Source organism: Pan troglodytes, chromosome 21, assembly GCF_028858775.2.
Source record: "Pan troglodytes isolate AG18354 chromosome 21, NHGRI_mPanTro3-v2.0_pri, whole genome shotgun sequence".
NCBI lineage: Eukaryota > Metazoa > Chordata > Mammalia > Primates > Hominidae > Pan > Pan troglodytes.
The window spans coordinates 41819722-41840499 of NC_072419.2; the positions used below are offsets into that span (position 1 = coordinate 41819722).

The 20778-nt window shown below is 50.4% G+C and overlaps 2 protein-coding genes across 10 annotated transcripts in view; one reads left to right on the forward strand and one right to left on the reverse strand.

Annotated features, from left to right (window-relative positions):
- Positions 1-19357, reverse strand: part of FER1L4 (fer-1 like family member 4) — a 48321-nt gene extending 28964 nt beyond the window's left edge. For 3 of the 9 annotated variants that reach the window (XM_063802858.1, XM_063802857.1, XM_054674678.2), the window contains exons 1-15: positions 16750-16970; positions 16524-16565; positions 16017-16187; positions 15234-15543; positions 14747-14975; positions 14331-14490; positions 14031-14214; positions 13757-13943; positions 12767-13128; positions 12320-12428; positions 11956-12127; positions 11749-11869; positions 11197-11297; positions 7821-7908; positions 7633-7749 (exon numbers count right to left, since the gene is read on the reverse strand). In XM_063802858.1, coding sequence (XP_063658928.1) covers positions 7633-7749; positions 7821-7908; positions 11197-11297; positions 11749-11869; positions 11956-12127; positions 12320-12428; positions 12767-13128; positions 13757-13943; positions 14031-14214; positions 14331-14490; positions 14747-14975; positions 15234-15543; positions 16017-16187; positions 16524-16565; positions 16750-16877 — 2481 coding nt within the window. In that variant the 5' untranslated portion in view covers positions 16878-16970. Of the gene's footprint in view, positions 1-7632; positions 7750-7820; positions 7909-11196; positions 11298-11748; positions 11870-11955; positions 12128-12319; positions 12429-12766; positions 13129-13756; positions 13944-14030; positions 14215-14330; positions 14491-14746; positions 14976-15233; positions 15544-16016; positions 16188-16523; positions 16566-16749; positions 16971-18335; positions 18436-18531; positions 18621-19325 lie in introns of those variants that run through there. The other 6 variants (XM_063802859.1, XM_054674676.2, XM_063802860.1 and 3 more) reach the window with 5 other exon arrangements.
- On the forward strand, positions 468-818 carry LOC107970005 (large ribosomal subunit protein eL37-like). The gene is given in 2 exon segments (XM_054674687.1): positions 468-612; positions 615-818. Coding segments are annotated over 2 exon segments (282 nt in total). The 3' UTR covers positions 752-818.
- Positions 19358-20778: the final 1421 nt, after the last annotated feature.

Consider the following 20778-nt stretch of genomic DNA (forward strand, 5'->3'; position numbering starts at 1 on the left):
CTCGTACCTGTAACCCCAGCACTTTGGGAGGCCAAGGTGGGAGGATCACTTGAGCTTAGGGGTCCAAGAGCAGCCTGGGCGACAAAGTGAGACCTCATCTTTATTAAAAAAAAAAAATTAAAAAAAAATTTTTTTTTGAGACTAAGTCTCGCTCTGTCACCCGGGCTGGAGTGCAATGGTGCAATCTCGGCTCACTGTAACCTCTGCCTCCTAGGTTCAAGCAATTCTCCTGCCTCAGCCTCCTGAGTAGCTGGGACTATAGGCATGTGCCACTATGCCCAACTAATTTTTGTATTTTTAGTAGAGATGGGGTTTCACCATGCTGGCCAGGCTGGTCTCAAACTCCTCACCTCGGGTGATCCTCCTGCCTCAGCCTCCCAAAGTGCTGGGATTACAGGCGTGAGCTACCGCACCCATCCTCTACTAAAAATTTTTAACCCTTCTTTGGTTGAAGCCGCAGAAACAAGATGACAAAGGAAACGTCATCGTTTGGAAAGCATCGCGATAAGACACATACTTTGTGCCGCCACTGTGGCTCTATGGCCTGCCAACTTCAGAAGTCGACCTGTGGCAAACGTGGCTACCCCGCCAAGCACTAGAGGAAGTATAACTGGCTAAAAGACAAAATACCACTGGGACTGATCGAATGAGGCACCTAAAAATTGTATACTGCAGATTCAGGCATGGATTCTGTGAAGGAACAACACCTAAACCCAAGAGGGTACCTGTTGCAGCATCCAGTTCATCTTAAGAATTTCAACAATTGGCCGGGTGCGGTGGCTCATGCCTGTAATCCCAGCACTTTTGGAGCCCGAGGTGAGTGGATCACGAGGTCAGGAGTTCGAGAATAGCTTGACCAACATGGTAAAACCCCATCTCTACTAAAAATACAAAAATAAGCCGGGCGTGGTGGCGCTCGCCTGTAATCCCAGCTACTCAGGAGGCTGAGGCAGGAGAATCACTTGAACCTGGGAGGCGGAGGTTAGAGTGAGCCGAGATCGAGCCACTACACTCCAGCCTGGGCGACAGAGCAAGACTCTGTCTCAAAAAAAAAAAGAAAAAAGAAAAGAAAAAAAAATTCAACGAGTCATGCAAAAAGTGTTCTGCCTTATTAAAAATACAAAAATAAATTTTTTAACCTATTTCCTGTTTGCCTTGAGAATACTCTTGCCTGTAATCCTAATGTAACATCATATATACTTCTGTTACATTAGGATTAGAGACAAGTTCTGTTTAGAAATAACTCCAAGTAAGGTTTTTATATTTTATTTTCATATTGAAAATCAGTCATAATTTCTTCAGCCTCAAAGAGTGAGTTTATGTAAAATTAAATGAGTGCTGGCAGTGAGCTGCACTTCTTTTCTCTAAACGGGAAATGGGTTTAAATTTTTTTTTTTTTTTTTTTTTTTTTTTTGAGATGGAATCTTGCAGTCACCCAGGCTGGAGGAATGCAGCGGCACAATCTCAGCTCACTGAAACCTCCATCTCCCGCATTCAAGCAATTCTCTGGCTTCAGCTTCCTGAGTAGCTGGGATTACAGATGCATACCACCACACACACCCAGCTTTTTGTGTTTTTAATAGAGAGGGGGTTTTCACCTTGTTGGCCAGGCTGGTCTTGAATTCCTGACCTCAAGTGACCTGCCTGCCTCGGCCTCCCAAAGTGCTGGGATTACAGGCGTGAGCCACCACACTTGAGACTTAGATTTTAAAAAAACGTTTGAAGGGCCCTGAGTTGGAATAAAGCAATACTCTGCCTTTGTGAGCTCTGATACTGTAAGCATTTTGTTTTTGTTTTTTGAGACAGAGTCTCATTCTGTCACCCAGGCTGAAGTGCAGTGGCACAATCTCAGCTCACTGCAACCTCTGCCTTCTGGGTTCAAGTGATTCTCCTGCCTCAGCTTCCAGAGAAGCTGGGACTGCAGGCACTGGCCACCACACCTGGCTAATTTTTTATATTTTTAGTAGAGATGGGGTTTCGCCGTGCTGGCCAGCCTGGTCTCAAACTCCTGACCTCAGGTGATTCCACCCACCTCGGCCTCCCAAAGTGCTGGGATTACAGGCGTGAGCCACTGCAATGGCCAACAATATATTATATTAAAGAAAGTAACTTTAAACAAACACACATAAAACAAGGTTTTGTACTGATCAGTTGACAAAAAAAATGTGACCGTCGCCCACTAGGAATCTAACCCTGTATTTCTCTGGGGGCAGTGATTCAGTATTTGCTAATTCAGTGTTTGCAGCAACTTTACAGACCACCAATAACAAGAATTGACTATACATATGGCATGATTGCATTGTATTAAAATCTAGTACAGGCAAAACTATAATGAAAAAAATCAAAATATATTGAAAAAATCAGTAGTTATCTCTATGGGGGTGAATGGAGACTGACTGGGAAGGAACATAAAGGCACAACTCTGGGGTGAAAGTAATATTCTAGATCTTGATAGGGATTTGGGTTACACAGATATATGTATTTGCCAAAATTCAGCAAATGTGTGTTAAGATTTGTACACTTGGCCAGACATGGTGACTCATGCCTGTAATCCCAGCACTTTGGGAGGCCGAGGTGGCCAGATCGCTTGAGTCCAGGAGTTCAAGACTAGCCTGGCCAACATGGCGCAACCCCATCTCTACTAAAAATACAAAAATTAGCAGGCATGGTGGCGCATGCCTATACTCCCAGCTACTCAGGAGGCTGAGGCAGAAGAATCACTTGAGCCTGGAGGCAGAAGTTGCAGTGAGCTGAGATCTTGCCACTGCACTCCAGCCTAAGTGACAGAGTGAGACTCTGTCTTAAAAATATATATGTATTTGTACACTTCATTATATGTAAATTGTACATCAGAGGAAAACACTGTAATTTTTTTTTAAAAATCAGTGGAGGGCCGGGCGTGGTGGCTCTCGCTTGTAAGCCCAGCACTTTGGGAGGCCGAGGCAGGTAGATCACGAGGTCAGGAGTTCGAGACAAGCCTGGCCAACAAAATGAAACCCCGTCTTTACTGAAACCCCGTCTTTACTGAAACCCCGTCTTTACTAAAATACTTAAATTATCTGGGCATGGTGGCAGGCACCTGTAATCCCAGCTACTCGGGAAGCTGAGGCAGGAGAATCTCTTGAACCCAGGAGGCGGAGGTTGCAGTGAGCCGAGATTGCGCCACTGCACTCCAGCCTGGGCGACAGAGCTAGACTCTATCTCAAAAAAATAAAAAATAATAAAAAAATAAAAATCAGTGGAGGGGTCCACTATTAGTTTGGATGTAGAAAGACTCACTCCCGGCCTGGCGCAGTGGCTCACATCTGTAATCCCAGCACTTTGGGAGGCCGAGGCGGGCAGATCACCTGAGGTCAGGAGTTTGACACCAACCTGACCAACATGGTGAAACTCCATCTCTACTAAAAATACAAAAATTAACCAGGTATGGTGGCACATGCCCGTAATCCCAGCTACTAGTGAAACTGAGGCAGGAGAATCGCTTGAACCTGGGAGGCAGTGAGCCAAGATTGTGCCACCACACTCCAGCCTGGGCGACAGAGCCAGACTGTGTCTCAACAACAACAAAAAGACTTATACCCTAACAACCAAAATAATCCAAATAAATTGTAAAATTATACACACACACAATTTTTTTTTGGATATAGGATCTCGCTTTCACCCAGGCTGGAGTGCAGTGGCACAATTATGGCTTACTGTAGCCTCGAACCCTGAGGCCCAAGCAGTCCTCCCGCCTCAGCCTCCCAAGTAGTTGGGACTACAGGAGCTTGCCACCACGCCTCGTTAGTTTTATTTTTTGTACAGATGGGGGTCTCCCTATGTTGCCCAGACTAAAAATCGTATTTTAAAAAACACATCAGAGAAGTGGGGATTCAAAGAAACCTATATCAACTAAACTCCAGAAAATGATGAGTTCTTCATAATCAAGGAGAGACCTCCAGCTGCTACTCCTACCTCTGGCAGAACAGCAGTAGTAAAAAGGAACATCAGAAGTGGGGACAAGGAGAAAGTATCCACTTTTAAGAGACTTTTAATGACTATGTGTGAGGTAGCATACCAGATGAGAATCCCAGGGACCACAGCCACAAAATATGTCTTTCCGTACCTCCGAACTCTTTCCTATGGATCTTCGCCTAGAGCTAAGGGGAGGTATGCAAAAAGCTGGGAACAGGGAAGGAGAGCTGAGATCTTTCCGAGGTATGTAAAGTTTCTTGAAAGTGCAGAGTAGGCCGGGCACTGTGGCTCACACTTCTAATCCCAGCACTTTGGGAGGCCGAGGCAGGTGGATCTCTTGAGATCAAGAGTTCGAGACCAGCCTGACGAACATGGTGAAACTCCATCTCTAGTAAAAAAAAAAAAAAAAAAAAAAAAATACAAAATTAGCCAGGCATAGTGGCACATGCCTGTAATCCCAGCTACTTGGGAGGCTGAGGCAGGAGAATTGCTTGAACCCAGGAAGTGGAGGTTGCAGTGAGCTGAGATCATGCCATTCCACTCCAGCCTGGGCAACAAGAACAAAACTCTGTCTCAAAAGAAAGAAAGAAAAAAAAAAAGCACAAAGTAACCGCCCTTAGAAGGAGGTGGTAGGGAAGAGAATTTAAAAACCCAGAAGTGGTCCTCTGGGATTTCATCTTTTGAAGGCTGAGGGTGAGGTAGGAGGGCTGAGAGAAACCTCCCCCACTAGGCTTTCAGCTATCAGATGCTACAGGCTCAGCTGGAGAGCCAAGAGAACCCTTCTGATGCATTCTAGACTTTTACAACGTAAGGTGGAGACCCTCCAGAGGCCAGAGGAGGGAAAGCAGGACTAACAAGGCACAGAGGAAAGGAAGCAGACTCAAAAAGCACAGAGAATGCCCCAGCAACCCAAACACCTGGTTGGTGGTTTGTAAAGCAGGGAGAGCTTACCCAGAGTTGGAGAATTGGCAGTTTGGGTGTGAACAAGAAACAGATTTCTGGAATCTTGCCAGTTCTCAGTTCTAAGCCTGGATGAAAGGACAATCGTGATCCTTCAAAAAAACATTTGAAGCCCAGAGTGAACTGAACCAAACCAAATTCACAACTAAGCCCATTTCAAATACAAAGCATAATGACTTGGTCCTCACTCTCTAGAGTAAGGCCTAGTGTAAGAAGAGAAATGCCATTTCCTGGACATATATATTATTTTAGTCACTAATGTTTTATACAAATATCCAGGCATATGATAAAAAAAATTACAGGACGGAGTTAAAGCAAAACTCATGGTGAAGAGGAAATAATCAATAGAAGTAGACGCATAGATAACCCAGATGTTGGAATTATTAGATAAGCATATTAAAATAATTGTGATAGAAATCTAAATGATCTAGTGAGGAAAGTACACAAGAATTAAAAGATGGGTAATTTCAGCAAAGAATTGAAAACTGGAACCAAAAGGAAATAATAGAAATTTTAAATATATCAGGCAAACAGTTCTACAATAGTTGGAGTCTTCAGTATACCACTTACAATAGCAGATGGAACATCTATACAGAATATTATTAAGGAAATAGACTTAAAACAACACTAACCAACTATACCTACAAGACACATACAAAATACTCCATCATAGCAGCAGAGTACACATTCTTCTCAAGCACTCACTGAACATTCTTCAGGATACATCATATGTTAGATCACAAAACAGTAAATTTAAAAAGACTAGGCTGGCCGGGCATGGTGGCTTACACCTGTAATCAGGCAGAGATTGCAGTGAGCCAAGATTGTGCCACTGCACTCCAGCCTGGTGACAGAGAGAGACTGCGTCTCAAAAAAATAAAAAAAATAAAATAAAAAATAAAAAAAGACACAAATACCTAAAATCAGAAATGAAAGGAAGGACGTTACTAGCAACCTTATGGAAATAAAAAGGATTGTAAGAGAATACCATGAACAAGTATAAAATAACAAATTGGATTATCTAAGATGAAGTTATAAAATTCCTGGAAATACAAATTATCTAAACTGACTCAAGAAGAAATAGAAAATCTGAACAAATCTATAACAATTAAAGAGATTGACTCAGCAGTCAAAAACTTCCCAAAAAAAGTCAAGACCAGATGCCTTCACTGGTGAATTCTACCAAACACTTGAAGAAGAATTAACACCAATCCTTTTGAAACTCTTCCAAAAAATAGAAGAGGGAGGAACACTTCGTAACTCATTCTATGAGGCCAGCTTTACCTTGATATCAAAGATAGATAAATCACAAGAAAAGACATCAAATCATTACATGCCGGGCGTGGTGACTTAGGCCTGTAATCCCAGCGTTTTGGGAGGCCGAGGCATGGAGGATCCCTTGAGCCCCAGGAGTTCACGACCAGCCTGGGTAACACAGGAAGACCCCATCTCTACTTTTTAAGTACTTTTTTTTTAAATCAAAAAAGAAAAAAGAAAATTACAAAACAATATCCCTTATAAATACACAGATGCAAAAGTCCTGAAGAAAATCCAATGACATATTTAAAAAATGGATATACACCATTGATAAAAGGAATTCATCTCATGAATGCAAGGATAGTACAACCTAAGGAAATCAATCAGTGTAATACATCACAGTAACAGAACAAAAAAAGAAAAAAACATGATCATCTTAATAGACACAGAAAAAAAGTTCGATAAAATCTAACACCCTTTCACAATAAAAACACAAAACTAGGAATGGAAGAGAACTTCCTCAACCTGATAAAGGGCATTTATGAAAAACACTGCTAACATCAAACTTAATAAAGAATGAAAGCTTTCCCCCTAGAATCAGAAACAAAGCAAGTGAAAATTACAACTTTGGCTAGTTGCGGTGGCTCACACCTGTAATCCCAGCACTTTGGGATGCTGAGGCAGGAGAATCACTTGAACCCAGGAGGCAGAATAAAATTACAATTTCAGAAAAAGTATGTGTCTTGTATCTGCCATTGTGAGCTTGACAGCTTGCCAACACTTGAAGATTTTTCTGACTGGACATGGCAGCTCACACCTGTAATCCCAACACTTTGGAAGGCCAAGGCAGGAGGACTGCTTGAGCTCAGGAGTTTGAGACCAGCCTGGTCAACACAGCAAGACCCCATCTCCATTTTTTTTTTTTTTTTTTTTGAGATAGAGTCTCTGTCACCCAGGCTGGAGTGCAGTGGTGTAATCTGAGACCTGTCCCGAGACCAAAAAGTTTGAGAACCACTGCCATAGAAAAGCACCAGGACATGTACCAAAATGGTCTCGGAAGCATTGTTTCTAATCACAACCCATTGGGAACATCTCACATACCCATCAGCAGCACAATATGTTATATATATACATATATATACATATATATGTATATATATATATATGTATATATTTAGTGCTTCAGACAAGGGAGGTCATGCTCAAGGCAGCCTACTCTCAAATCTTCATCCAAAGAAATCCTGAATGTTCCCTGGGTCTCTGCTGGATTCTAGAACTCTTGTCCTCACCCTTAGCTACTGCAAATGAATCTTGGTCCTATGCCCACAGCAATTAGTCCCAGCCCTGGCATCATTCCAAAGGAAAAATGTTAAATCACACCTGCCCGAGGCCTCTGGAATGGTTCAAAAGCTTAGGGAAAAGGGTGTACAGGGTAGGAAAGTGGGGTGGGTGAGGCATTACCTCCTCAGCCAGAAAGCGCAGTTTTGCCAGGAGCTTCTTGGCCAGTGCCACCTTCTTTTGCACATTGTTCCGTCTCAGGCCGCGTAGAAGTCGCAGTCCTTGCTTAGCCAAAAGGTTCTGGGAGGGCAAAAAGACAGCATGAGTGGAAGGCCCAAGCTAGGCGCCCGAGTCCCTTCCCGAGGCCATACCAGGCTGTGCACCAGGAGTTTCCCTCGGCATCGATCCAGGGCATTGGGCCGGGTCATCGTCCTGCGCTCGGCACCGCGGCAAAACTGTCTGCAGTGAGCAGGGATGTGCACAGCAGACAGGAATCAAAGGAAAGGAGAAGGACAGTGACCTTGGGGCCACTTCCCTCTGAGCTGACCTCCCACCCCCAGCCTCCCTCATAGCCCTCTCAGTCTTGGGCTCTGAAGAGGCACCCTTTCTCCTGCAAAGCTGGCCTATCTCTATTTGGACCACTCCCAAAAATCATCAAGGCCAGCCTTGCTCTTGAGCTCCAGAGCTCGCTAATACTTAACCACCTACTACCCTGGCTACCCCAGGTGTGGCCCATGGACCAACAGCACTGGTATCACCTGCAGGCTATTTAAAACTGTAGGACCTCAGCCCCACCCCAGGCCCTGCTGAATCAGAAGCTGCGTTTATGCCCTCGGGGATTCCTAAGCACATTGAAGCCTCAGACGGCAATGGTGTGGTTTAGTCTCCACCAGCTTGGCTAACGTATAGCTTGAACATTACATGCCCAAGCCAAATGCATACTTTCCAATGATCCCCCCGCAAAACAAAACAAAACAAAACAAAACAAAAACCCTATTTCACCTCAGAACTTTCGAGTCATCTCTCACTGCTCTTTCTCTCTTATTCCACATCAATTCATCAGCAAATTCTTTATGCTCTACCTTCAAAAAATATCCAGAATCTGGCCAGGTGTGGTGGCTCAGGCCTGTAATCCCCGCACTTTGGGAGGCCGAGGCGGTGAATCACTTGAGGTCAGGAGTTCGAGACCAGCCTGGCCAACATGGTGAAACAACTGTGTCTACTGACGCTGAAAGGTTGAGCATGGTGAGAACAGAAAAGTGACCACCTACAGCCTCCTACCTCACTGCCCCTCCTGATCAGGGTCCTTGGCTGAGTCCCTGCTTCCTCCCTGCCTCTAAATGCTGGAACGCTCCAGGTTCTCAGATTTCTCTTTTCTGTGCTCTGTTAATGCTGTTATCCAGCTCCATCTACATAATGACAGTTCCCAAATTGACATTTCCAGCCTAGAATTCTCCCCAGAACTCAACTCATACAGCTAACTGCCTACCACACATGTCCACTTACAATTCAATAAGAATTTCACAGTTAACATGTCCAAAACTGAGCTCCTACTATCTGCCTTCCCTCAGATCCCACCTCATCCCTGCTTCCATCAGAACTTCTCCTTTGTTTTCTGTTGAAAACAGATTTTTTCTTTTTTCCAAAAAAAGAAGATTTTGGCTTGCATAACTATGCGGTTGGTGCAGCCTTAACCTCCTGGACTCAAGCCATCCTCCCATCTCAGCCTCCTGAGTAGCTGGGACTACAGGTGTGCACCACCACACCCAGCTAACTTTTGTATTTTTCATAGAGACAAGGTCTTCCTATATTGTTCAGGTTGGTTTCAAACCCCTGGGCTCAATTGATCCTCCCACCTTGGCCTCCCAAAGTGCTGGGATTCCAGGTGTGAGCCACCACGCCCAGCCCACAAGCCAAAATCTTAGCAAGTCCTGAGGTATCACCCCCAATTCCAAATTTTCTCTTGAATCCATTCACAGCACTCCATCTCCACTGCAACCATCCCCTAGATCAGTTCATCGCCACCTGTCACCTGGATTATCACAATAGCCCCTTTACTAATCTCCCTGCTTCCTCCCCCACTGATCCCTTTTAAGGATCTATGTGTTAGAGTGTATCTTTTTCCTTTTCAAAACATTCACTGCCCCTCCCCCGCCATTTCACTCAGAGAAGAAGCCAAAGTCACTAAAATGGCTTGTGAGGCTCCCACAGGATCTGTCCCTCCCCACCATCATCCTCCTTCCCCTGGCCTCCTCCAGCCTCTTCTACTATGTCACACTGCTGCAGTCACACTGGTTCTGTGCTCCTCCTCAAACACTCCAGGCATGCTGTCCCCTCCACCTGGAACACCATTACAGGCCGGCTTTCTCCTCCATCTTCATGTCACCTTCATGGTGGCCTCCCCTCCACACCCTTTCTGAAATTGCAGTACCTCTTTCTAATGCTTCCTTGCTTCGTGTTCTTTCTTAACACTTATCCTACTTAGTATTTTTCTATCTGTTTACATGCTTATTTTACATGTCTCCACCCATCCCCAACCTCTACACCCAAATGTAAGCTTCAGGGTTTTTTTTTTAAAGTCAGGGTCCCATTCTGTCACCCAGACTGGAGTGCAGTGGCGCAATCATGGTTCACTGCAGCCTTGAACTCCTGGGCTCAAGATCTTCCCACTTCAGCCTCCCCCAAGTAGCTGGGACTACAGGCATCAGCCATTGTGCCTGGCCAACTTCAGGGATTTTTGTGGGCAGGAATGCTTTTTCACTGATATTCCTGTGCCTAAAACAGTGTCTGGCATAGTAAGTGCCATAAATAGTTATCAAATAAAGAACCCTTTTGAGAAGAGGATCTGAAAATCACTTAAGTACCTGGAGCAGGTAATGGAATTCAGGGCAGTAGTGAAGGTCAAAGATGGAAGTAACTAGAACATGGTTTTTTTGTTTTTGTTTTCTTGTTTGTTTGTTTTTGAGACGTAGTCTTGCTCAGTCACCCAGGCTGGAGTGCAGTGGCGCAATCTTGGCTCACTGCAACCTCCACCTGCCAGGTTCAAGTGACTCTCCTGCCTCAGCCTCCCAAGTAGCTGGGAGGTACCCACCATTATGCCCAGCTAATTTTTGTATTTTTTTTTTGGTAGAGACGGGGTTTCACCATGTTGGCCAGTCTGGTCTTGAACTCCTGACCTCAAATGATCTGCCCGCCTCAGACACCAAAAGTGCTGGGATTACGGGTGTGAGCCACCGCACCTGGCCGAACATGTTTATGTGGTTACAGCAATGACCTGGTAACTAGGGACCAATCAATGATGAAGGGGAGAAAATTGACAATTACAGAACTAATTCCTCCAGTGATGAAATCCAGATCACAGCTGTGGTCACTGGAGCAGGAAAGGAGGAGAGCAGATGGATGCAGAAGCCGGCAAGGAGGTAGACTGGGTGTGGGAAGGTGATTAGCAGGAACAAGTGTGAAAGAAAGGAGGCGAGGTTTGAAAAGAGACACGGGATAAGTCTCTAGGAGCGTGGGAAAGGGAACTCATGGAGATGGAAAACAGCTGAGGTGCCAGAGAATCAGGGGAAGCCTAACCCCCAATAATCTCATCAGCTCTCTGGATAGGAATAATTGTCTTCTCATTTTTCTGTAAGGTGCTGAGCAAATGCAGCTGCAAGCTGCCCTTGGGTCCAGACAGCCACCGAGTCTCCCTTGCCCTGGAGTTGGCCCAAGTACAGGCAGCAGTAGGAGTGGCTCTCAGCTCACCTGCTCCCAGCCACCAGCACTTCCAGTGCCTGCTTGAGCTGTGCACAGGCGCCAGGCCCCGGCCTGCGCTGCAGTCTCTCAACTTCCTGCAGCCCCTGGTCCTGTGCAACGTGGGAGAGCGTCAGAGTCTTGAGGGTCCCTGACTCAGACCTCTTGTAGACCACACCCCCACCCGAGGCCCCACCCACTCACGACCACACCTCTTGGCCTGCCCTTCTTTGGCTCCATCAGGTTGATGGCTCCATCTTTCTAGCCCGCTAGTGGCTCCACCAAATGTGCGGCCCCACCATCCGTACCTCTACCCATCTCCTTCATCCAGTCCCTTCCTGGGTCCACCAATTCTGAAACTCTGTCCTCCCACAACTCCTGGCATCCTCAGTTCGCCCAGAAGCTGTGCTCTTTGGCCCTTGCCCCCCTGGCCTTGCACCAGCAAGGTGCTGGCTCTCTAGTGCCTGCCCATTAGCCCCACTGCAGAGCTTCCTTCAAAGGCTGCAGTGTCCTAGGCGTCCCTACGGCCCGGTCTCTCCCTGTGGGCGCCAGCCTTGCCCTTACCAGCCTCTCGGCCACTTTGCGCACGCAGTTGCTGCTCTGCAGGCGCCAGGTGTGGTCCTCCCAGCAACTCCACACATGCATGCATGGCTTGCAGTGACGGAGGGGCAAGCAGAAGTATGGCCTGGCAGATGGAGAGGAGGCTTCGCGGGCATTCTGGGCTCCTGGAGACCTCCCAACTCCCCCCTTCCAGCCACCGGCAGCACTCACCCGCTGCCGTCCATGGGCTCAGGCCGCTGAGCAGGGGTCCCCGGTTCTTCCTCCTCTTTCTCCTCCTCTGGCCTGGGTCCCAGCAGAGGCTGAGCCTCCACGGCTGCACCCTCAGTTCCCTCCCCAGCCCTGGACCCTCGGCCCAATTGCTCCTCCAGACGGCCTGCGCGACCTGCCCCGGAGCAGCAAGGGTCAGTGGGCGCCAGGCTGAGGGCTGGAACCCCCCCTCAACCACCTCTGCCTCAATAGAAGTCAGAACCTGCCCCTTACTGAAAGTCAACACCCCTTCCAGGGTTCTAAGGTCTGAAATGAGAGTGCCCTCCCTCAAACCCATGGCACTCAGGGGTTCGGCTAGGCCACACACCAATGGAGATCTCGAAGCTGATGGGCTGGGAGGCCACGGCGGGGTCGATCATGGTGGCCTCGAAGAGCACACCGAAAAGCAGGAAATCTTCACAGGGCGCCAGGACATTCTGGGGGAGGCCATCAGGCTGGAGTCAGCACCTACTCTCCCAGGGAACAGCCTGGACTATGCTTGGCCGCATTGCCCACAGAAAGAAGTGCGACCAAGGCTTGGAAGTCACTGCAGGTTTCTTACTCCCTCTCCCTCCTCCCGGCCCCAGCATTGGCCCTGGGTGTGGGTCCTCTCTCCCACATGTGTGCATATACCAGAGCCCATGTGGGCACACACCTCACTCTTCGCCCAGGCCCCCATATTGAGACCCCTGTCGTGGTGTTTAATGCCTGAGAGTGGATTCCACCTTCCAGAGCTGAGGTGACCCCGCCCCCTTTGCTACCCCCCAGCCCCCACCTCTGGCAGCGGCAGCAGCTCCTCCACCTCCACCTCCATGGCACGGGGGATCTCAGGCCCCTCGGCACCAGGGCTGGCGTCCAAGTGCTGCGGAACCGCCTTTGGGGTCTGATCCCTTCTGGCTTTCTTTTTCTTCTTTCGGGTGAGCCGGGACAACGTGGACCCCTGCTGGGCCTGGGGAGGCTCAGGTTCAGCTCTCCCTTCCAACACCTGCATGGACACAGCCAGCAGAAGGCGGCCGCGGAACCAAATGCCTTGGCCAACGCCTTCGTTGAGACCTTGAAGACTATCCCGGAGCCCCGCGCCGGGGGGCGAGCCATAGAGGGGCACCCAGGCCGGGCCGAAGGTAGGGTTAAACCCCGCTGTGGGGAACAAGAGCAGCGTGTTGGAGGGGAGTGTGGGGAGGGCGAGTGCTGGTAAATCTCTGCACCTCACCCTGATCTCCTCCAAGTATTCGGGGGTGAGGGCAGGGGAGGGGGGCTAAGACGCTCTGAAAGGGAAGAAGTTGGCCAGCAGCTGCGGACGCGCCGCTGTGGAACACGACCTGGGGCGCCTCCAAAACAGCTCAGCGCCCCAAGGAGCTGGAAATCGCGGGAGCCCGGGCTCGGGGGACGCAGCCTGAGCCCTGGGGGCGGAGTCGGGATTGATTGGCGCGGGGTCGGGATTGGGGCGGAGCTACGGGCGATAGGCCAGGCCTGGGGGTCGGGGAAAGGAGTGGACCGGCAGTGTCAGCGCGTGCACAGCTGTAGAAGGGTGGGACTGGGCTGGTTACTGGACAGGCGGTTGTGGTCAGAATTTTGCCAACGGAGCCAAACCGATGGTGGGGTTCACAGTCTGGGGGCGGCTTGAAGCAGTTTGTTTTGCGGGCGGACCAGCCCTCCTAGGCGGAGCGGGGTCGCGAGGATGGGGCTTGCGGTTGGGAATGGGCCCTATGGGGCCCTATGGACCGAGGCGAGCGAGGCCGGATTTGCCGCGGCCAGAAGCGCTCACCCGCGCGGCCCGGATGGGAGATCCGCCTCAGGTCCAGCACGTGCGTAGCGAGTGCCGCGTCGACCAGGGGCGCGTCGTCCCGCAGCTGCAGGCGGAGGCTGCGCGTCAGCGGCGGGAAGAGCTCCACGAAGCTCAGCTGCTCGTTCCATTCGGGCGCCGCCGCCTCGGCGCGCACCGACGTCTCGCCCTGAAGGTGGCGTTAAAGACAGGAGAAGGGAGATCAGCGCGGAGTCGGGGCCGGAGCCGCGGCGCCGTGGGCCCCGGAGGGACTTACCTCCTGCCCCAGGAAAGACACCCGCACATAGGGCTCCACCAGGACGCGCTGGTCGTGCAGGGCGCGGGCCAGGCTGCCCAGCAGCCCCGGGCGCAGCGCGGGAAGCCCCTCGGCGCGGTACAGGCGCACGCGGAGCCGCGCCCATGGCCTCTCGGCGGGCACCCCGCGCGGCAGGAGCAGGTTCCTAGGGGAGGGGGCACCGAGCGGGGGGGAGAAACTGGGATCTCGGCCCCTCCCCTTATCCGCGCCCCACGGCCACCCCCGGATCCATGTCCTCCTCCCCACCTCACCCCGGCTCACTTCTCGATGTCCGAACAGTGCCCTGGGGCCGGGGGTAGCATTGGAGGGGGCAGGTCCCCGCGCGCCCTCACGGACAAGGTGACCTTAACGAAACCCTTGGTCCCGGCGCGGGTGTCTCGGGGATCATGCAGCGGAGCCCATCTTTGGTAGAATTGGCCATCTAAGGGCGAAGGGGCGAGCCAGGGGTAAGGGGCGACCGGCGGGACGCACAGGGTGGCCGTGAGGCTATCGGAGTGACAGACAATGGCCAGGGCTTCTCTGGCTCAGCAGGGAGGGGCGGAAGTGCCAATAGTTCAGCCTCCGCCAGAGATGGCCCTCTCCGAAGTGAGTGTATAGGGGTCCATGCGGAGTCACTGCGGGGTCAATCTCTAGGGCCCTTGTCCGTGCAGAGTCTCAATAAGGGGACGATTCCATACCTGGCTGGTCCAAGATGATGCCCAGGTCCATCCTGAAGGTGCCTATCCGGGTGGCCATAAAGGGGAGGGTCTGCGAGTGGAAAGCCTGGGGGGAAGGTGGTGTTAGTCCTGCAGCTTTCTCATCCCCCCTTCTCTGAAGGACACTGGTCACCCCTACCCCACTCACCGTGATCTCCAGCAGCAAGTCTTGGAGATGAAGCCGTGTGTCATGAAATTCGAACAAGAAGTACTGAATTGAAGTGGGGATGAGAGGTTAGATGTGAAGGGCTCCTGCCAGCTTACCCAGGTCTCTTGCTCAGAAGACCCTCCTTCCCCCACCCCCAACCCTCTCACTGCAAGCTTTTCCTGGATCAGCAACCCCCCAACCCCAACCCATAGGCCCAGCATCTGGCTCCATTTCCACCTAGGCCTCACCCGCTCCGGGAATAGTTCTCACATCAACCCCTCCCATTCTGTCAGGCTCGCCCTCTTCTGTGGTGGCACTCACCTCATTGTAGAAGGGGCAACTGGTCCCACGCTGTGTAGCGGTCACACGGCGCTGCCCCCCCACTTGCACGGCCACATAGGGGTTAATGTTGACTCCCACCAGTTTCTGGGCTTCCAGCACAGTGACTCCCACCTGAGAGGTACAGAAGGATGAGGAAAGGAAGCCAGACCTGCCTGGGTGGAGGGAAAGAACATGCGTGCCAGAAGAGGTAGTACTTCCAAGGGTTAGGCCCTGGAAAAAGGGCAGTACCTGGAAGTCTTGAGCTCTGGACACCTGGAAGGGATCCCCATGGGCCAGGGCCCTGGCGCGGCTGGAGAGAAGCTTAAGGTTAGCACTCACTTGGTCCCTCCCCTGCACACACACGCGCGCGCACACACACACACTTGCTTGGTGCTGGGAATGATGTTTTCTCTCCCTCTGAATTTTTGGATTCCAGGTCCTTCAGGTCATGTCTTGCTGCCTCCATCTCAACCCTACACCCACAATTTGACTCATTCCTGGAGCCCGAAACCATTCATTCATGCAACAGAGGTTTATTGAGTACCTACTATGAGCTAACACTGTCCCAAGCACTGGGACGCTGTAGTGAAGAGACAAATCTTGCCCTCATCAAGCTTTCATCCCCTGCATGTGTGTGAGCCACTGTAACTATGTGTATGAACATGGCAGTGTCTATGCCTATGACCAAGTGACCGGAGAATCCACCCTTCCCACACCCCCTGGGACTGTTTGTTTGTGAGGGCAGATGGGTGTGGGAGCAGGTGTGCCATGGGTACAAGTTACCTCTTGAGGGGGCTGAACATAACACCAGAAAGTTCCACGTCAGGCTCATCATCCAGGTCCTGCTCCAGCTCAAGCTCCAGCTCATTCTCTTCATTGTCTTGCTGGCCTAGACTTCGAGCTAGCCTGCGGCCTAGAGCCACTGCCCGCCGCTCCAGCTGGGCCTCCCCAGGCCTGATAGGAAAGACCCTCAAGGGACATGCCTGGAACCCATCACCCATCTCCGGGCAATCCTTTGACTTCCTGGAGCCTTGGACTGACCCCTGACCCTTGAACTGATCCCACTGATCCTAGGACCAGTTATTGACCTTGTGGCTGACTTCACTGATCCCAGGACAGACTCTTAACCCTGGGACATTTCTAATTCCAGAACTGACCTCTGATTCTAGGACGGACCTCTGACCCTGGAACTGATTCAGTTCTGACCCAAGACCCTGGGGCTGCCCCCATATCACTGGCTCCTAACTCCAAGACTGACTCAGTGACTCCAGGTCATCCCCACATACTTACTCCAGTTCCTGGAAGCCCATATTGGGGATGATTAACTCGAAGCTGGGGAATAATAAATGAAAGGACTAAGAGGAACATTCCTAACTACAGAGCAGCACCTGCTCAGCACACGTCCAAGGGTCACTGAATCGGCACATCCAGAGTGGAACCGGGCACTACTTCTCCCTTTCCAGGGTCTGCCTGGGCTGGGACCACCAGGTCTTGCTTCAGTTGCTGAGGGGATTACCTGTCCTGGATGGGTGCCCCAAAGTCCTCCTCTGACCAGGCTCCAGTAGCGCCCTCTGGGGGCTGGTACTTCAGGTCAAGCTCCACCTCGATCTGAAACCAGATACAGTATCCCCTAGGGCCCCCCATCTAACTGCCCTGGGTCTAAGAGAGGCCCAAGGACAATGCCAGTGCCTTTTACTACAGGCGGCAGAGATCTCTCTGGCCAGCATCCGTGGTGCCTTGTGGTTCCTCTCTGATCATTAATAATGTAGACTACTCATAACCTATTAAGAACTAAGTAACTAGGCAAGTTTCCTCGTTATTTTTTTCTTTTTTTTTTCTTTTTTTTTTTTTTTTAGTATTGATGAGGTCTTATTATGTACCTTGCCCATGTTGGTCTTGAGCTCCTGAGCTCAAATGATCCTTCTGCTTTAGCTTCCCAAAGTGCTGGGATTACAGGCATGAGCCATTGTGCCCAGCCACAAGTTACCTCTTGAGGCCCAACAGGATTCCAAAATTGTCTCATTTTTGTTGGAAATCCCTTACGGTGGCCTTCACTACTCTGCCTGGTCTGGCCCCACCAACCTTTCCAGCTCCATCTCACTCCAGGCACCCCAGCTGTGCTCCTTCAAGGCGCTGGACTTTTGCATATGCCTTTTCCTCTGCCTGGAACATTCTCTCCTCCCAGTTAACATCTGTTATCCTTCAAGTCTAAGTTCAGGTACTATTTCCTCAGGGAACCTTCTCTGGCCCCCAAGTAGATCATACTCCCCTGTGGTACCCTCTCCCAGCCCCTACCAGCTTTCTTCTAACACCTGCAAGTTCCAGTTTCACACTTACTTGTGTGAATATTTGTTTAATGTTTGCCTCCCTTCCAAGGGTGTGAATCTTTATCTGGTTTTGCTCACCACGGAATCCTCATTGCTCAGCTCAGCATTTGGCTTATCATAAGAGCTCAACAAATGATGACGGACTGAACAAAAGAACTCCACATTATATAAATGAGAAAATAGCTTCCAGGCCAGGCGCGGTGGCTCATGCCTGTAATCCCAGCACTTTGGGAGGCCGAGGGTAGATCACAAGGTCAGGAGTTCGAGACCAACCTGGCCAAGATGGTGAAGCCCAGTTTCTCCTGAAAATAAAAAAATTAGCTGGGTGTGGTGGTGGGCGCCTGTAGTCCCAGCTACTTGGGAGGCTGAGGCAGGAGAATCGCTTAAACCTGGGAGGTGGAGGTTGCACTGAGCCGAGATTGAGCCACGGCATTCCAGCCTGGGTGACAGAGCAAGATTCCGTCTCAAAACAACAACAAAAAAAGAAAACAGCTTCCAAATGCTAAAGAACGTGTACAAGTTCCCAGACGGGAAATGGCAGATCTGAGATTTGAAGTTAGGTCCATGTCTACTAGGCTATGAGCCCTTCCATGAAACATCAGGAAAATCCAGCCAGGTTCATCTTTGTCTCCCAAAAGAATTGATTGCTGAAAGGAATCCTGGCTGGAGGCCTTGTTACCACTCCTCTCTGGGTCTTAGGTTTTCCCCTGTGAGAAATGGAACCCTTTATCTAGAGGTACTTGAGGGTGGCAGCCTGGGGGCCAGAGGGGCTCACCGGGGACACTCGAAGATTCTCATCCACTAGGGCTTCCCGTAGCACCAAATGCCCAGCATTCTGTAGCTGCTGCAGGGAGATCACCAGGGTCCCTAGAGGCCTAGGGGAGTGGCATAGAGCAAAAGAGTGACCCAAGAGAATGGCTCTAAGTCACCCCCAGCCCGACCTGCATCCCTGTCTCCCCAGGCCTACTCACCTAGGGCTGAATACACGGCTGCAGTTGACCACCTGCACAGACAGACACTCCCCAGCCAGTGGAGCCCCATAGTGGGGCCATCGGAACAGCTGGGGACAGGAGGAAGCTTGTGACACCCATGCTGTGCTGACCCTAAACTCCAATCCAAAGCCTATTCTTGGCTGGGCACAGTGGCTCACGCCTGTAATCCCAGTACCTTGGGAGGCCAAGGCAGGCAGATCACTTGAGATCAGGAGTTCAAGACCAGCCTGACCAACATGGAGAAACCCGTCTCTACTAAAAATACAAAAATTAGTCAGGTGTGGTGGTACATGTCTGTAATCCCAGCTACTCAGGAGGCTGAGGCAGGAGACTCGCTTGAACTTGGGAGGTGAAGTTTCCAGTGAGCTGAGATTGTGCCATTGCACTCCAGCCTGAGTGATAGAGTGAGGCCCTGTCTCAAAAAAAAAAAAAAAAAAAAGAAAGAAAGAAAAAAAAAACAAAACCCTATTCCTAACCCTCAGACAGGAGCCAATCCTCCAGACTTAGAGCTAACTTTAGGACTAACATCCCCAAACCTGGAAGGGATCCCTGCACATGGGTTTGAATCTGAGTGAGGGCTGATCTGGGACTAACTAGTGATCAAGAATGAATTCCCCCAGTCTTGCAACTAATTTGTTCCAATCTGGGTCTGATCTCTCAGGCCTCAGACTGACCCCACCTCCCAAGACTATACTTCCCCAAACCCAGGAATGAGCCCCTGAACCCCAGGTTGGACTTGGATGGGAGACAGATCAGGAACCAACTGTACTGACCTCACCGATATCTGCTTCTGGACCACAGTGAATTTTTCTTGTTTTCTGGGTAAAGCCTGCTCAGAACTGAAACTAGTCATATATCAGCCCCTCCCCACACACACAAAAAAATAATTTGCTTCCCCCACCCTTGGCCCAGTGTCAAGTCCCTCCTGGATTCACCCTTAAAGAAAGGTAGACAATGGGAAGGAAAGAGGCAGGGGGTTGGAGATACCAGTGTGGGTAGAGAAAAGAAATGGGCTGTAGAGATGGGAAGGCATTGGGTCAAGAGCCCCCAGTTTCAAATATCCTTAGGGCGCCCCTGCAAGCCTCACCTCGAAAGGTGAGCTTCACTTGTCGGTCGTGGGTGCCGGTCAGCCCTGTTAGTCGTTGCACGCGTACCGTCAGAGCCATGGTCCCAGTGGCACTGGCACTTCCTCTGCCCGTCTGCCCTTCTGCCCACCAGCCCGCCCACCTGAATCGCCTCTGACTCACTGGACTCACCCAGCAGGTTTAGCAATCCCTGCCCTTTAGTCAAACACACAGGGAGCAGGCCTGGGGGTCATGGGTGGGGAGGGAGGAGAGGACCGAGAGATAGGGGTAAGGTCCTGGAGGTCAATTCAGCCCTCCCTGCCTCCACCAGCTGCAAGCTGGCAGGACTGCCTCAGCCTCCATCCTGCATCCTCAGGGAGTGAGAGCTGTGATAGGGTGGGAGGGAGGCAAGGGGAGTGAACAGGACCCCAGTCTGCTCCCTGCCAGCCGATGAGGCCTCAAGGACATGGACCTCATGCCTTTTCATTTCTTTTTTCTTTGTTTTTTTGTTTTTTGTTTTTTGTTTCTTTTGAGATGGGGTCTTGCTCTGTCATCCAGGCTGGAGTGCAATGGCACGATCTCAGCTCACTGCAACCTCTGCCTCCTGGGTTCAAGCAATTCTCCTGTCTCAGCCTCCCGGGTAGCTGGAATTACAGGTGTCCACCACCACAGCTGGCTAATTGTTTGTATTTTTAGTACGGACAGTGTTTCGCCATGTTGGCCAGGCTGGTCTCAAACTCCTGACCTCAGGTGATCTGCCCACCTCAGCCCCCCAAAGTGCTGGGATTATGGGCATGAGTCATTGTGCCCGGCCTCTCCTCTTTTCTCTCTCTCTCTCGCTCTCTTTTATTTTTATTTTTTTTTATTTTCTTCCTTCTTTCTTTCTTTTCTTTCTTTTTTTTTTTTTTCCTGAGATGAAGTCTCGCTCTGTCGCCCAGGCTGGAGTGCAGTGGTGTGATCTTGGTTCACTGCAACCTCTGCCTCCCGGATTCAAGCAATAGTCCTGCCTCAGCCTCCCACACAGCTGAGATTATAGGTGCCCGCCACCACGCCCGGCTAATTTTTTTTTTTTTTTAGATGGAGTCTCCTTCTGTCGCCCAGGCAAGAGTGCAATGGTGTGATCTTGGCTCACGGCCACCTCTGCATCCCGGGTTCAAGCAAT